The 15,602-nt window shown below is 32.2% G+C and overlaps 1 protein-coding gene across 1 annotated transcript in view; it reads right to left on the bottom strand.

The window, feature by feature from the left end:
* Positions 1-15,602, bottom strand: part of LOC127716353 (uncharacterized) — a 133,449-nt gene that overhangs the window by 40,535 nt on the left and 77,312 nt on the right. The window contains exons 34-43 of the mRNA XM_052222524.1: positions 15,322-15,423; positions 12,896-13,056; positions 12,419-12,481; positions 10,996-11,749; positions 9,922-10,028; positions 8,583-8,706; positions 2,754-2,951; positions 2,210-2,375; positions 1,193-1,367; positions 137-283 (exon numbers count right to left, since the gene is read on the bottom strand). Of these exons, the coding sequence (XP_052078484.1) occupies positions 137-283; positions 1,193-1,367; positions 2,210-2,375; positions 2,754-2,951; positions 8,583-8,706; positions 9,922-10,028; positions 10,996-11,749; positions 12,419-12,481; positions 12,896-13,056; positions 15,322-15,423 (1,997 nt within the window). The remainder of the gene's footprint in view (positions 1-136; positions 284-1,192; positions 1,368-2,209; positions 2,376-2,753; positions 2,952-8,582; positions 8,707-9,921; positions 10,029-10,995; positions 11,750-12,418; positions 12,482-12,895; positions 13,057-15,321; positions 15,424-15,602) is intronic.

Genomic DNA, 15,602 nt, shown 5'->3' on the forward strand with positions numbered 1-15,602 from the left:
ATACCCCCTCCTTTGGGTATAATCTTTGAAATATACCTATCATTTCCTTTTATTTATATGATGATTTTTTTACTTACCAACATTGGTCATTAACATTAACATCAAATTGACACAAGTTTTATTTGACTTTAATTACCTGATCGAGCTGGGTTCCAACAACAATAACAGGTGAATCTGGACAATGACAGACAACTGAACTAAGCCAGAAATCCAGTCCGGAATGTTCAAATCCCATCCTCATATTCCATAGTAACATGTAAACAGCTTGTTTAGAGAGGAAAAACTAAAATACAGGAAATATAAAACATAAACTGTGAAAAATTGTGCAATTCCAACAGTAACATACACTCATTTGGTTTTATCCAGAAAAACTAAAATTAATTGAAATAAAAGAAGAATGTGTCTGAGGACACAAATGCCCCCGCTCTAGTATTGCAATTTTCCAAGTTTAAAGGGGGTATAACTCTAGAACAGTAAGTGACTCACTGCCCAAATTCGAACTCTGTCTTCGAGTTTTGGTTCTTAGCATTGTGCGTAAGTTTCATAAAATTTGCATGAGGCAAACTTAAGTAAGAGTGCGAAAACGAAAAAATTTGCAATTTTCCAAGTTATAAAGGGGCATAACTCTACAACGGTAAGTGACTCACTGCCCAAATTGGGAACTATGTTTTCGAGTATTGGTTCTCAGCATTGTGTATGAGTTTCATAAAATTTGGATGAGGAAAACTTAAGTTAGTGTGTGGAAACTAAAATGGGATGGATGGAGGGACAGAAAGATGGTCAAGGGTTATACTAAATGGCCCATTCATCTAGCAGTGGGGGCATAAAACTTTGCTACAAAAATTATAAATGGGACTTTCAAAATCTCATGTTTTCCCATAGTCACATAAATGTAGCTTACCAACCAATGAAAAAACAAAATAAACGAACTAAAGCATGCATGTGGAAATCAAGTACTGAATTTAGGCATCTGTAATCCACAGTTTTTTGCCTGAAAATCTAAATTGCCAGTCAGGGGTGTAGATTATATAAAGTACTAAATGGAAAAAATAAGATAAAATGTTGATTCCAAGGAATTGCATTTGCCATCTGGACACCATACAAATTTCTATTCATCATATATAATAAAATGTTACAAGTATGATTTTTGGACATGTCTTGGAAATGTACTTTAATAATAGTTTATTCTTACCTGATGTGTATTGTAGTATACTGTCTGTCCAGCAAAGTCCCAACAACTAAATCTTATGCTCTTATTGCCATCCTCATCAATTGGCACAATCCAATCTTTGATCACAATTCCATCAGTTAATTTAGGAATAGATCCAGAGAATTTCTTGTTTGTAGCTTGTAAGGCCCTCAGTAAACTTTTAACAGAAAAATAAATAATTAATTTGAAATAAAGAAATGATAAATAATATTCATTTTGATAGATGTCCTGAAGTGAAAATTTTCACCATATTAGTATTAATGAGAAAAAGATTACGCAAAAAAAACATAAAGTGCACATGCTGAGTTGTCTCACCTGCTTTACTGATCATGATTGAATTTTATGTTAAAAGTCTTTAAGATCAAGGTATTACTACAGATATCACATAAACTTAACATTATAAAGATCCATAAAAAATAAGGTTAAGGTCCCTGCCATGTACACCTTCCAATCATTCCATAAAGCAAATATAGGTGACATTCTACTTATAGCATCTGAGAAACAGACCCAATCATGAAAACTTAATATTCCTATGTCTCCTATTCATTGTAGGCAAAACAAAAATGTATGTAAAGTTAGTCAATGAAATTTATAATGGAATTTCTCCTAATGTCAAGGTTATTCAAAAAGCCTTCTTAATCTTGTAAACATTTTAACTTTCACCCAAATCATGAAGAAAAGCAATTCAAGTATTCTTTGGTTATTTTTCTAAGTATTTAATGACATTGCTGTCTGGTATACAACGACTTCGTAATCATTCTTCTTCAACTCCTGTTCTACTAAAATGATGCTTTTGTTTTGTAAGTTATGACATTTTTATCTATTTCAAACATTTTTCAGTAAAGTAGGTGCATTGAAGACCTTAACTGTAAAAATAAATGATGTATTAATTGATTTTTTTATGACTTTTTTTTTGCTAACCTGTATTGTTAGGTTACTGCAACTCTAACATGAATTGAAAAGTATCATAGAGAAAAAACTCATACAAAAACAACTTACGTAGTTTTTCCAGCTTGTCCTAAACCAATAAACATCAGTTTTGTTCTTAGACACTCAGTGAAACCTCCAGCCATCTTCTGTAAAAATGCTTTGACAGAATCAAACCCACGATTAACAATGTCTCGTGGAGGTGTTTCTAAAGCTGCACAGCTGTTCAGATTTAAAGCTAAAATAAATACAAACCTTCATCACAAGTTTGAAATAACCTAAAAGTTACTCTATTTCTAAGCAAAGTTCTGTTATTTGTTCATTTTTATCATATTTATTTTGGATATTGAAGAGTGGTTTATTTTTAAAGATTTTAAGTTTTAAGATTTCTAGGACTGAACCCTTTTGCTAGATTTTATTTTCTGCATTTTTCTTGTCCCTGATTCTAATTTTCCTTAAAGATCAGGTTAACACCATGGAATATTTTCAAAATTTATCTTGAAAGCAAAATTAGCAAAATTAACCCCTCACAAAAGAAAATATACCATCTCACAATACAAAAGAAAATATACTATCTCACAATAATATCTTATATCTTTTCTTTTTCTACACTTACTTCTGAGGTTTGGTAAGAGACCAACATCCCCGTCTAAACTCTCTAACAGAGGACAATGTTCTAAATTGATAGTCTGAAGGGTCAGGATTTCTCTAGTCATCATAGGAAGCTGTGTTACAGCCGTGTAGGACAGGTCTAAAGTTTGTAACAAAGTTAATTTAAAAACTCCAGCTGGGATTCCGCCATATTCTGTATCACCTGTAATAAATGTCTTCCAACTTTTAATGAGAAAAATCTAAAATACACTGTACCTTAATCAATATTGCTAATCCTAAGTGTTTCATCTGCTGTATAGTAAACTTGAAAACAATACGATTAATTTCAGAGGCAAATTTAAAGCCTGCAAAAACCTGATATTGGCCACAAATGTAATAAAATGCTTCACTGGGTGCAGCTTGATACGACCGCAGAGGTCGAACACTGAACAGTTGGGGCAAGTATGGACACAACATTCAAGCTTGATACAGCACTGAATTTGGATTGTGATTAAATATTTGACACAGCATAGGTTTCTGACACAGAATGAATGTGGTCTAAGAACTTAAAAAATTTTTAATTTACCTATTCAAACCATATCATTATTATTTGCTTTTATATATAAATCAGAAATAATCAATTTAAAATGGAAAACTTTTAAGAAAAAAAAAGGAAAAAAATATCCCTCCCCCAAATTTTTTGAACCCCCTTATGATTCATCACCCCCAAACTCAATCCCAGCCTTCCCTTTGTGGGATGGTACCTTGCAGTACAATTTCAGAGAGATCCATACACTTGAACACAAGTTATTGTCTGGAAACTAGAAAAATGCCCCTTTTTGGCCCCAAATTCCTAAACGTTTAGGACAATTATCCCTAAACTCAAACCCAGCTTTCCCTTTGAGATAGGGAACCTTGTAGTACAATTTCAGAGAGATCCATACACTTATACACAAGTTATTGTCATGAAACTAGAACAGTTGTATAAAAATGCTTGTTTTTTGCCCCTTTTTAGCCCCTAATTCCTAAAATTTTGAGGCAATTCCCCCAAAATCAATCCCAGCCTTCCCTTTGTGGTATGGTACCTTGCAGTACAATTTCAGAGAGATCCATACAATTGAACACAAGTTATTGTCTGGAAACTAGAAAAATGCTTATTTTTGGCCCCTTATTCCTAAACGTTTTGGGCAATTACCCCCAAACTCAATTCCAGCTTTCCCTTTGTGATATGGAACCTTGTAGTACAATTTCATAAAGATCCATACACTTACACACAAGTTATTGTTATGAAACTAGAAAAATGCTTGTTTTTTCCCCCTTTTTGGCCCCTAATTCCTAAAATTTTGAGGCAATTACCCCCAAAATCAATCCCAACCTTCCTTTTGTGGTATTGAACCTTATGGTAAAATTTCATAGAGATCCATTCACTTAAACTAAGTTAGAGTGCGAAAACTAATGTGTCTTTGGATGATGATGACGACGACGACGACGACGCCAACGTCATACCAATATACGATAGCAAAATTTTTTTGTGGTTGTATAAAAACATAACATATTTTTTTTCACAAAAAGTTGGAGAATAATTACCAGAAATTATCAGATTATCAATTCTCATTAAACAGTTTTATCTATATTGGGAAATACCAAATTTTCTTGAAATAGGTGACAATTTCCATTAAAATGTAAGTTATTTTGTGTAAATTGTTCGTATATAGACTACATACATCTTTCTCATGCCATTATCTATTGCATCAAGGTCTAAAATAACAAATAATTCCTGTAACTAAGGGACTTACTATAGTTTATAGACAAGATGGTCATCACCAAAGAGCTAAATGATTAAATCTTAAAATATATGTAGGCTCTTAAAGGGAAACTTCGCAAAAAAATGAAAAATTGATATTATGTTCATTATGTATAAAAAAGCACAAATTCATAAATATTAAAGTTTTATCCTGCTAGATAAGAGATCACCATCGATTTTAAATTTAGAGTATCAATTCTCCGCATGCGTCCATTTTGACGTCCTCCCTGAATAGAGACCACGATATATCTATAAACCACAAAGGACCAAAACAAGCAGTAACCTAACGTAGCCGTAATTGAGTGTATATATATCTTGTCAAGCGTACGGTTGTTTTATCCGACAAGGAAAGCATAAACACTTTCCCGGGTCACAAAAAAGATTATAATAGACATGGTTGTGCAACCTTTCCTAACTAACTTGATACGGAAAATGTAATTATATATTTTTTTTAAAAATAACTAGTGTTTTCAAACTTTTTTTTTTAACTAAGTTTTTGAAACAAGAAATTTTAATGGAAATTAGTTAATAGTCAAAGTTCAAAGTCATAAATAAGTGTTCCGTGTAAAATTGTTTTCGAAAATCGAGTTTGTTCATAATTCTTTTATGTAATAAACTTATTTAAATAAATTCGGACCTTCCCTTATCTGATCACTAGCATGGCTAAAGAAATCCCAGAGGTATTGTGAGGTGACACGTCCAGGTATTCAAGCGATTTCCTGTCGGGCTTTAAAACTCTTATTACACAATTACATAAAGAAATTTGTGCATCACTTCACTTCTGAGGGTATTGATCAGTGTACACGGCCGACTAACTTGCCGGTAAACTTTCCATTTTGAAACTATCAGGTGTAATATACATCTTTGTCTTGCGTGTCCGATAGTGATAAACTAGTCATTACTAAACTCATACGCTTGTTTATAAATAACATTTCTGGTGTTAAGAATGATATTTATGAAAATCTAAATAATTCCAAAAAAAAGATAAAATAAAAAATCTATTTACATATTTTCCAAGGGTAAATTGGGGGAAATGTAAGTATATTCTCGTTGTCAATAAGTATGGACATTTTGAAACCTACAAATATTGATTTAACAAAATGTACGCACTTGTCGATCATTGGTTTATACGCCTAGATAGAAGGTTACGGAACTATAGATAATCGCAATTTAGAATATATACATGTAAATTGAATATACGAGAGAAACATCCAGAACCAATCTGATTTTAATACAGTTCGATATCTAATTTGCTTTGGTTCATCGAAGTTATGGACATAGTAAAATCACAGATTTATTTTTCAATAAGATTATTTTGAACAGTTTAAGAAATTCTTCATCATCACAATTGTTGGGTATAATCAGAGACATATAATATATATTATATTATATGTCTCTGGTATAATGTATAATAATGTGAACATGGTTCTAAAAGTACCTGATGTCAATTTTCCTGTTCCGACATGCATGTAATATATATGCCACTGGACGTACACTAATGATCCCCAAAAAGCCTATTTGAAGAAATAAAGAAACTTCACTGCGGATAGACTGATAGTAGTTGTATTAACGTCTGGTCAGCTAGAGGGTTGATTAATTTATTTAGTTAGCTTGTGGTGGTAATAAACCATTCCCAATATTGCACTTATGCATAAAATATCAAATGAGAGTAATATAAGAGAAAATATAAATACGAAAAGTCGCATATCTGGTACAAAAAGTCTCACCATGAACTATAGGATTTTACGTACGATTGTCATTCTTAATCGAAATAACGGACAGTCATTTAAATACATGCATGTACGCTGTGATAAAAAGGGGTGTCGCAGTTGCATAGTATTCATCATAAATCTATTTCAAGTTTATACTTTCCTGTTATTTTTATAAGTTAACGCAGAGACATGTATACATCTCTAGCTAACGACAATCAACTATATAAATATCTGAATCTGATGTGATTTACCGTTCATCTCTTTCTTTTTCTCCTTTTTTGTTATTTTGGCAGGAATATATACATTGTAAGATATACATTGTACTGTTCCCAGGTTTGGGGGGGGTTGGAGTTCATGTCTATCGAAAGTTACAAAATAAGAACGGTGTATTTATGAATTTACAAGAAGAATTCTGTTCTTGGGCGTAGTTTTCTTCTTTTTTTTTTTAGTTCAGTGATTTAAATTGAGAAGAAAAAAATCTAGTCAGAATTTAAATTAAATCGTTCCGGCAATCCCCCACCTGAGACGCCTCTAAAATCATGAATGGTCATGCTTCACAATCATCAGAATTTTCTTTGCATTGGTACATTCTGTATCAGAAGTGATTACTCTTGACATTTCCGGGTATAACAGAGCTACTTGTATATTACCTGTATGTGGTTAGGTGATCTTAGTTGACGTCCCATGAGGTCTTACGTATACAGGTTCACATTTATAATGGTTTCTGATATAACAATTAGGTTTTATGACATTCACACTTCTGCATGTTCAATAGATATAGGAAGATGTGGTATGAGTGCCAATGAGACAACTCTCCATCCAAGTCTGTATACCAAATTCTTATCTTTTTTTCAGACCGAATGAGGGTGTGAATATTTTCCAGGAAAAATATTGAGTATCAAATTAATTTCGGGATTTTTTTCTTTCTTGGTATTAAATCACAGAAATTTAAAGAATATACTGCTTGTCCGTTTTAGGAGTATTCTTGTCAGTTTTAACAGACGTATATATGTCTCTGGTCTAGAGTGGGTTTATGAATGAATGATAAGTCTTGCAAAGGTACAAGATATAAAGCACATTGAAAATTGATTCCGCCGGTCTTTCTCCATTCAAAAAAGGAAAGTTGACGTTAGATTGATTCTGTTAATTTTTTAAAACATCGTTGGTCAAATAGCTAAAGAATTTATACGTTGTGAGATTTAGAATATTTTAATCACAGCATTTCCGATTAGGTAAATGCAGATCGCTTTGGACGGACCAAACTATATTAATGTAACTGATAATTTTCTCTGCACATTTAAATAAGTATTCAAGGTTACTGATGATAATTTGAAATAGTACAGTTTTGATTTATACGCTCGTTATCGTGGGCCATTTTTATCTATAAAATTATTTAATTGAAAGTAATTCAGAATTTCGATGTTACAACAAATTGATCACCTATTTATTAAAAAATTGAGCTAACGCAAAATATTAAAAAAAAATATATAACGGCGATTCAGTTATTTTGCCACCATATTCCTCCCCAAACAATTAAAAAAAATATCCTGTCTCAAACCCGCACTTATGTTTTATCCTTTTTTTCAATGTTTTTCATACCTACAACGGTGAATCCTTGAGGCCAAACAAAACTCTTGTGAAGATCAAAAGATTAAAATTACATAATGCTAATCTTTTAATAACCGTGAATTTAACCACGCCTTTACCAGGTGGTGTCAGTATAATACACATGCATTGTATTTACACAGTACTAGACTGAAGCAAGGATTTGTACAGTAAGACAAATCCTCGACTGAAGTAATAGGTGAGAATACAAACATGCATTTTTATTACACTATCAGTAATATATGTTTGTTCAACATATCCGTCGGAAAAAAAATCATAAAAACATTCTATTGTATGATTTACTTTTATTACTATAATCATATAAGATATCCTTAAAATATAAAAGGTGCATTTTAATTTTAAAAGTTGCACGGCTGATCAATTTTCTTTCTGAATTATTAGTTGGTTAATAGCTACGCCAAAAGTAGTCGATGCGCTTTAAATCGCGTTATAAGATGATTAACGAACAAGACTTAAAATGAGATTAATCCACTCCCGGCATGCAAAAAGACTTAAACTACGTCACAGAAGTCAGGAAGTTCGAATAAATAAAATTAATAATTCCCAATTTTCTTCTTTATTAGTGTTCATATCCAGATAAAACTTGGTGAATATGTTTTTTATGGTATTATGAACAAAATAAGATGATAAGTAAAAAATCGTGAATTTTCCCTTTAAAAGAGTGGTATTGAATATGTTCAGTTAAATATAGAATGCTGTCAATAAACTTCACCTATTGACTGACAGCCTAGTCTTGGAATCTTTTTCATAATCTGCAAGTTAAGTCTAGCTAATTCTGACTTCTCCAAAATGTCATTATTGTTGACATCACATTCAGTGAACATCCTATCCACTTCCTAAAATAGATATATGTTTTTGTATAAATAGTAATGCTGTGTATCAAACAGCAAGTGTATAAAAGTTATAATCTATCCAAACACGTCTAAGCCCAGTAAATAACTGTTGACATCACACAAGTTCTTTGTATGGAATCTACACCCATATCCCTGTGTATGCATATTTCCAACCTGTCTGTGCCCAGGTAAAGACTACTCACATCACTAACACTATGGTTTATTATAGGGCACAGGCATGTTGATCAATCCAAGCATGTGTTTACTAATGTGAATCCCTACAGTGTTTAAAATATCAAAAGCATATCACCCCTACAAGGTTTATACCTAAAAAAATACTGTAAATTCAGAAATTATTGCATGCATTTATTATTGCGATTTTTGAAGAATAGACAAAAATGCAAGATTAATTATTGCGATTTGAGGAAAATCTGCATACAGATATCCGAACAGATATCGGAATGCGAGTTCTTATTATTGCGATAATCACCAAGTCGCATTATTCGCAATAATAAAAACCTCGCAATAATTTCTGAATTTACAGTAGATAACATATGAGCTGCATGGGATAGAAATCGACCTTATGCAAATGAATACCAATACATATGTCAACCTCTTTCCGGTTGAAAAAATCTCTACGGAAAGTCTGTAACTGTTCGAAAATTGAGTTGTTATAAGAAGCCTACAAAACAGACCAACATTCATCTTTTATTTCGTATTTAAATGCTCCAATATCAACCAGTCTTATACATGTACATGTATATGTGTACTTGCATAAGGTCGATTTCTATCCGATGCAGCTCATATGTTCTCTTCTATGTTGTTTTGGACTTATAGAATACTTTCTCTACTGTAGATTGTGTTCATACCTTATGACAGTGGTTGATTACAGTTAAATTGGACATTTGTGTTTCATTGGTAGCAAAATAAAGCTTCAGTGCCATTGTGGCGAGCTGACAACCAATTACAAGTGTTGCTTCTTCTTATAAATGATTTATTTTTGTTTGAAGTATTGAAAAAGAATATAATGTGAATGAATTGGACAAAGTTTCACCTTGTAGATCTTTAAAAGAAAGTTGGAAAAAAAAAAACTGACACTTCACCCTGTCTCTCAAGGATTATTCTCAAAATAGATAAATATTTTTTATAAATGGTTATTAACAAAAAAAGATAGCCTAGAGTCTATCATCGTTTTTTTAAAGATAATAAATAACTTACATCCTCTCCAATGTTGTTTTTTACATATGGATTTTCAATGTGCCACATGGTGTAGACTTGTTTTGGCATTTGGTCAAACTTTCCCTCAGGAGCAATCCATGGTACTCCTAAATGATAACTTATTCTTTAAGAATTTCATGAAAATATTATTCTATTTATACTTAATGCAATAAGACCAAGCAGTTTTCAAACCATTTTCTTGACTTGTGATGTTTGAATAGATATACCACTAGGTAGATAATAAAATTGGAATAGTTAATAGTTAAAAATTCTTTATCAATAACTGACTTTCCAATTTCAGTTTTATGAATGAACTGCCCCGATGGTCCGTGGGTCATTTGGGGAAAAACACATCATAGGACATTTTGACATGCAGATATTTACTGTGTGAAAGGTTCCTGGGAAAATTCATTAATTGGAAGATCATGTACACAGTGTATTTATTGCTCAGCATATTTTAAGAATATTTTTTGTCTTGAATTTTACCAAATAAATAAAAATCCATAACACGTTATATATGTTTAAACCTTTCCATATTTACAGGAAAATTCCTGCTAAAATTTAGAAAATTATACATTTTTTTGGCATAAGGGAATTTGTTTCCAAATAACCTGATAGATAATGCAGCAAACAGTTCTTAGAACAAATTTAAAAATAAATCAAGGCCCACAACCCTGGAGACAGGGCAACATCCATTTGTTATGTTTAAAAGATATTACTGTAACATAAACTATTTTGTATTATCGTCATGCAAATGTAGGTGTAATCCAAGATTACAATATTTTTTTGACAACTGTTTAATTTCATCAGAAAAAAAGGATGAAATACATACATCTGCATGGGAAACATTATGCAAACCAGGGGCATAAAAATTCGAATTTTCAATTTTAGGTACAAATTCACTGTTCAACAAGTTGGATTTAAGGACAATTTGGCCTATAATCTTATCTTCTAAATAGACAAGAAAAACAAATATATGGAGAATACAGGTAAAACATCATTCTAAACTGCAGATATCAAATTTCACTACAATTCATTGGTTCCTATCTTAAACATTCAAAAATATCTATTTACCTTTTACACTTAAAAACCTCAGTTTTGTCAAATTCTCTATTTCTTTTGGTAAGCTGGTAATTGGATTGTAATCTAAGCATAATTCTTCTAGATCTTTCAACCTTCCAATATTAGCAGGAATATCTTCTATCAACAGTCCTTTCAAGGTCAAATTAGTCAACTTGTTTTTGACTGGCCAATCAAAGTCCAGCTTTTTTACTGGGCAGTTGTGAATGAAAAATGTTGACATCAATGGGCCACTGATGATGTCCTTTGGTAGCTCAATGATGCCCTTCAAATTGGCTAGAATGAGAACTTCTAAATTGTTACACTTTGATAACCCACTTGGAAATATATGTGTGTCATGCAAGGCAACATTTACAATTGAAATTACTCGTATATTTCTAAACGTTGTCAAGAGGTTACTTGGTAATGTATTCAAATCCTGACTTTGAACTGTTAAAGTTTCTGCAAATTGTTCATATGGTTCATAATATGCAGATTCAAGAGAGTAGTTTGGTATGGATACATAATCGCCACGACTATATGCATGTGCTCTACATGCTAGAATATGGCCATATTCCATAAATAATGGTTCCTCAGCTGTCATTCCTGATCTAACTTGTTTCACTGGGACATCTTCACCAACAAGATCAGTAATCCAGTCAAGGAGATTTCCTGGTGCACCCTGGGAAGATAGGCCACCATGCTGGGTAGCAAACAAACCACATAATGAGGCATAAGGTTGTAATAACTGGAACAGTAATGTCTCTATCTGAAATTTAACATTTTCTAAATTATTGCAAAAATATATACTTTTTAACCATTCATTAATGTTTTTTGTTTCAGTTGAATCACTTAATATCATTGATGATAATTTTCCTGAATTGAGGAAAATTTTTAGAGGATACCTTTTGTGGCTTTGACAAATTCTGTGTATAAGCCTTTAGAAATAAGTATTTCATCAAAAAATTGAATTTGTTGTTAACATATAACCACTGAACCCATGAAAATTGGTACCCTCAGATGATAATGATTTGGAGAATTTGGTGTTGATGGCATATTTCAGAGGCTCTGTTAAACTTGTTTAAAATTCAGGGCAATTATTAGCTTGACAAATAAACCCTGGTTTTTGTTTAAGACTGTATCACTAGATATTGTTAGGTTATTTGTGTTGTTTGGCTGCTGTCTCATTGACTTATATCCTATATACCAAAACCAATAAGAGACATATGTTTGGCAGGTTGCACTTGACTTTTAGCACAATGAGTATGAAATTAATCCCCTTTCTTTACATGCAATTGCATGTGAAGTTTTGAGTATCAAATATCCATTTTTAACATGTTCTTCATGTGAATATATACTTATTTAAATTCAAAATTCAATTTATATAGAAAAACCTTCTAAAATTATACTTTTTGATGGAATAAACTAATCAACATACTTGCTGCTGCTTCCATTTCCCCTTGTTTTCATTTAGCATCTTCATCTTAGGCGGAATTTTCAACTATACACAATATGAAATGTAAATAGTGATATGAAATGAAATTTCAATTTGTAATGAGAATTGCACATGTGAACTATTCATTCAAGCACAGGATTAATAAAATTCAGAACAATTTACATTTTTAAATACAAAAAAAGAAGTTTGAACATGCATTTATTATTGCAGTTTTTTAACAATGGACAACAATGCTAGATATATTATTGTGATTTAAGAAAATGCTGCATATATTGATTGACTGTTAGTTGCTTAGCATCCAGTGGCAAATATTACATGCATATTCAGGATGAGTGCTGCTTAAAAAAATATTGCTATCAAAAATTTAAGTTTACAGTTTTGATGAACCTTTCCATTAGCACTTTTAGCAACAATAAAAACATTGCATTAATTTTGTTAATTCACAGTAGATTAGCATACCTTGTGTGTCAGAAGTGCAACATAATTCCATGCCTGGTATAGATTGCCATAACTGTATTCTACTGGGATATTCTTTTTCATAGGAAAACCTGGCAAGTCCATGAAGTGTATAGATGTCTGCTTCGGTTGGTTCAAGTGGTAAAGATTTGGTCTGGTACCATCTACAATGATTACTCTATGCAGTAAATATGTTACACCTAGAACCAGTCAAGTGCCAACCACTTTGTATGGTTTTCATTCTATTCATATTGTTACAGAATGTTTTTGAAAATTTGTGAATGTTTAAACAAAATGGCTTTATGTGGTGTAGGTGACTTTATTCTACATAAAATAACAAGATAAAGCTAATGACATCACTAATGGTTTGGAATACTGCTGGAAAGTCTGTTTCTGCTAATTTCACAATTAACCAAAAAAAGGCAAATTTGATCTTCATGGAAGGCAAATTAAGTAAAGGGGACAAGAAAATCATGAAAAATAAAACATTACAAACTGGTTTGTTTTTTGAAATTCTGAAATTAAAACCCGAAAATCCTAGTTAATAAAGATTGGAGTCAACCACCACATGCAGGATTCCAACTCACAACCTCAGTGTTGACAGGCTAGTGATACATTAGTTCGACTACTTAGACCACTCAGCCACCAAGCCACCTCACTTCATGTACTAAGTTTCATGCTGATGTGACAACACTTCATAATGAACATGTCTACTAAGTTTCATGCTGATGTGACCATACTTCATAATGAACATGTGTACTAAGTTTCATGCTGATGTGACCACACTTCATAATGAACATGTGTACTAAGTTTCATGTTGATGTGACCACACTTCATAATGAACATGTGTACTACATTTCATGTTGATGTGACCACACTTCATAATGAACATGTGTACTAAGTTTCATGTTGATGTGACCATACTTCATAATGAACATGTGTACTAAATTTCATGTTGATGTGACCACACTTCATAATAAACATGTGTACTAAATTTCATGTTGATGTGACCACACTTCATAATAAACATGTGTACTAAATTTCATGTTGATGTGACCATACTTCATAATAAACATGTGTACTAAATTTCATGTTAATGTGACCATACTTCATAATAAACATGTGTACCAAATTTCATGTTGATGTGACCATACTTCATAATAAACATGTGTACTACATTTCCTGTTGATGTGACCACACTTCATAATGAACATGTGTACTTAGTTTCATGTTGATGTGACCACACTTCATAATTAGCATTTTTACTAAGTTTCATGTTGATGTGACCACACTTCATAATGAACATGTGTACTACCGGTAAGTTTCATTTTGATGTGACCATACTTCATAATGAACATGTGTACTAAGTTTCATGTTGATGTGACCATACTTCATAATGAACATGTGTACTAAGTTTCATGCTGATGTGACCATACTTCATAATGAACATGTGTACTAAGTTTCATGTTGATGTGACCATACTTCATAATGAACATGTGTACTAAGTTTCATGTTGATGTGATCACAAACTACCTTAAACCAATACTTTAACATGAAATGGGATGGACAGATGAACAGACATTATGCAAAAATTAGAAAAAACAATGCCCCTCTAATATCATTGCCAGTTCTTAAAAAGTGAATGCTTAGTGCTTACATGGCAAAAAAGACAATGCAGATCAAAATGAATACAAAAGCAAGGTGTTCTTACAATCACCAGTCTTTTGATTCACAGGAGTCCTTCAATTAGGAAATGTGATAAAAGAAAAATAAATCAGCAATTTTTCTATTTGTAAATGGGCATAACTCTAGAACAGTAAAAGTGACGCCACCAAAATTCAAACTTGATCTGTGTTTTGTGGTAATAAGAAAAGTGTATAAGTTTCATAACATTTGGTTGAGTCAAACTAAAGTTAGAGAACGGAAACCAATTTTGGGATGTACGGAGGGACGGACGGACAAGGGTAAAAGTTAATGCCCCTCTGCTACGGGGGGGGGGGGGGGGGGGGGGGGGGGATTAAAAATCTAATATGTGGTATGGCCTTTCTTGAAAAGGTGTTTATAATGACAAACAGGTTTTATATGAGGCATTGCCTTTCATTAGGGCTGCTTAATAATGGGTTATTACTTCTACTTACCATGAACATAAACAGGGCTTTATAGTGGGTTATTACATTTACTTACCATGTACATAAACAGGGCTTTATAATGGGTGATTACTTTTACTTACCATGTACATAAACAAAATTTATAATGGGTGATTACTTCTACTTATCATGTACATAAACAGGGCTTTATAATGGGTGATTACTTCTACTTACCATGACATAAACAGGGCTTTATAGTGGGTTATTACTTTTACTGACCATGTACATAAACAGGGCTTTATAATGGAAATTACATTATATTGGGTGATTACTTCTACTAACCATGTACATAGACAGACTGTAAATTATCATTACTATAATCTATCTTGACTTTAGGATAAGCAACTGTAGGCTGTATGTAGTTAATTCCTAGTTCATTGTCATCTGTAAGGCAAGTATTCAAATATTTTAATATCATTTGCATACATATTGGACCAAGTCGTATTTTCTTAGTCATTTTGTATTTTTTAAAAAGGGCTAATATTCAACCATGGCTGTATTATCAGATGTATAATATTAGGATATTTTCTAAATGATGTGCTAATCGGAGTGAAGTTATTTCA

The sequence above is a fragment of the Mytilus californianus genome, unplaced genomic scaffold, assembly GCF_021869535.1.
Source record: "Mytilus californianus isolate M0D057914Y unplaced genomic scaffold, xbMytCali1.0.p SCAF_9, whole genome shotgun sequence".
Classification (NCBI taxonomy): Eukaryota; Metazoa; Mollusca; class Bivalvia; order Mytilida; family Mytilidae; genus Mytilus; species Mytilus californianus.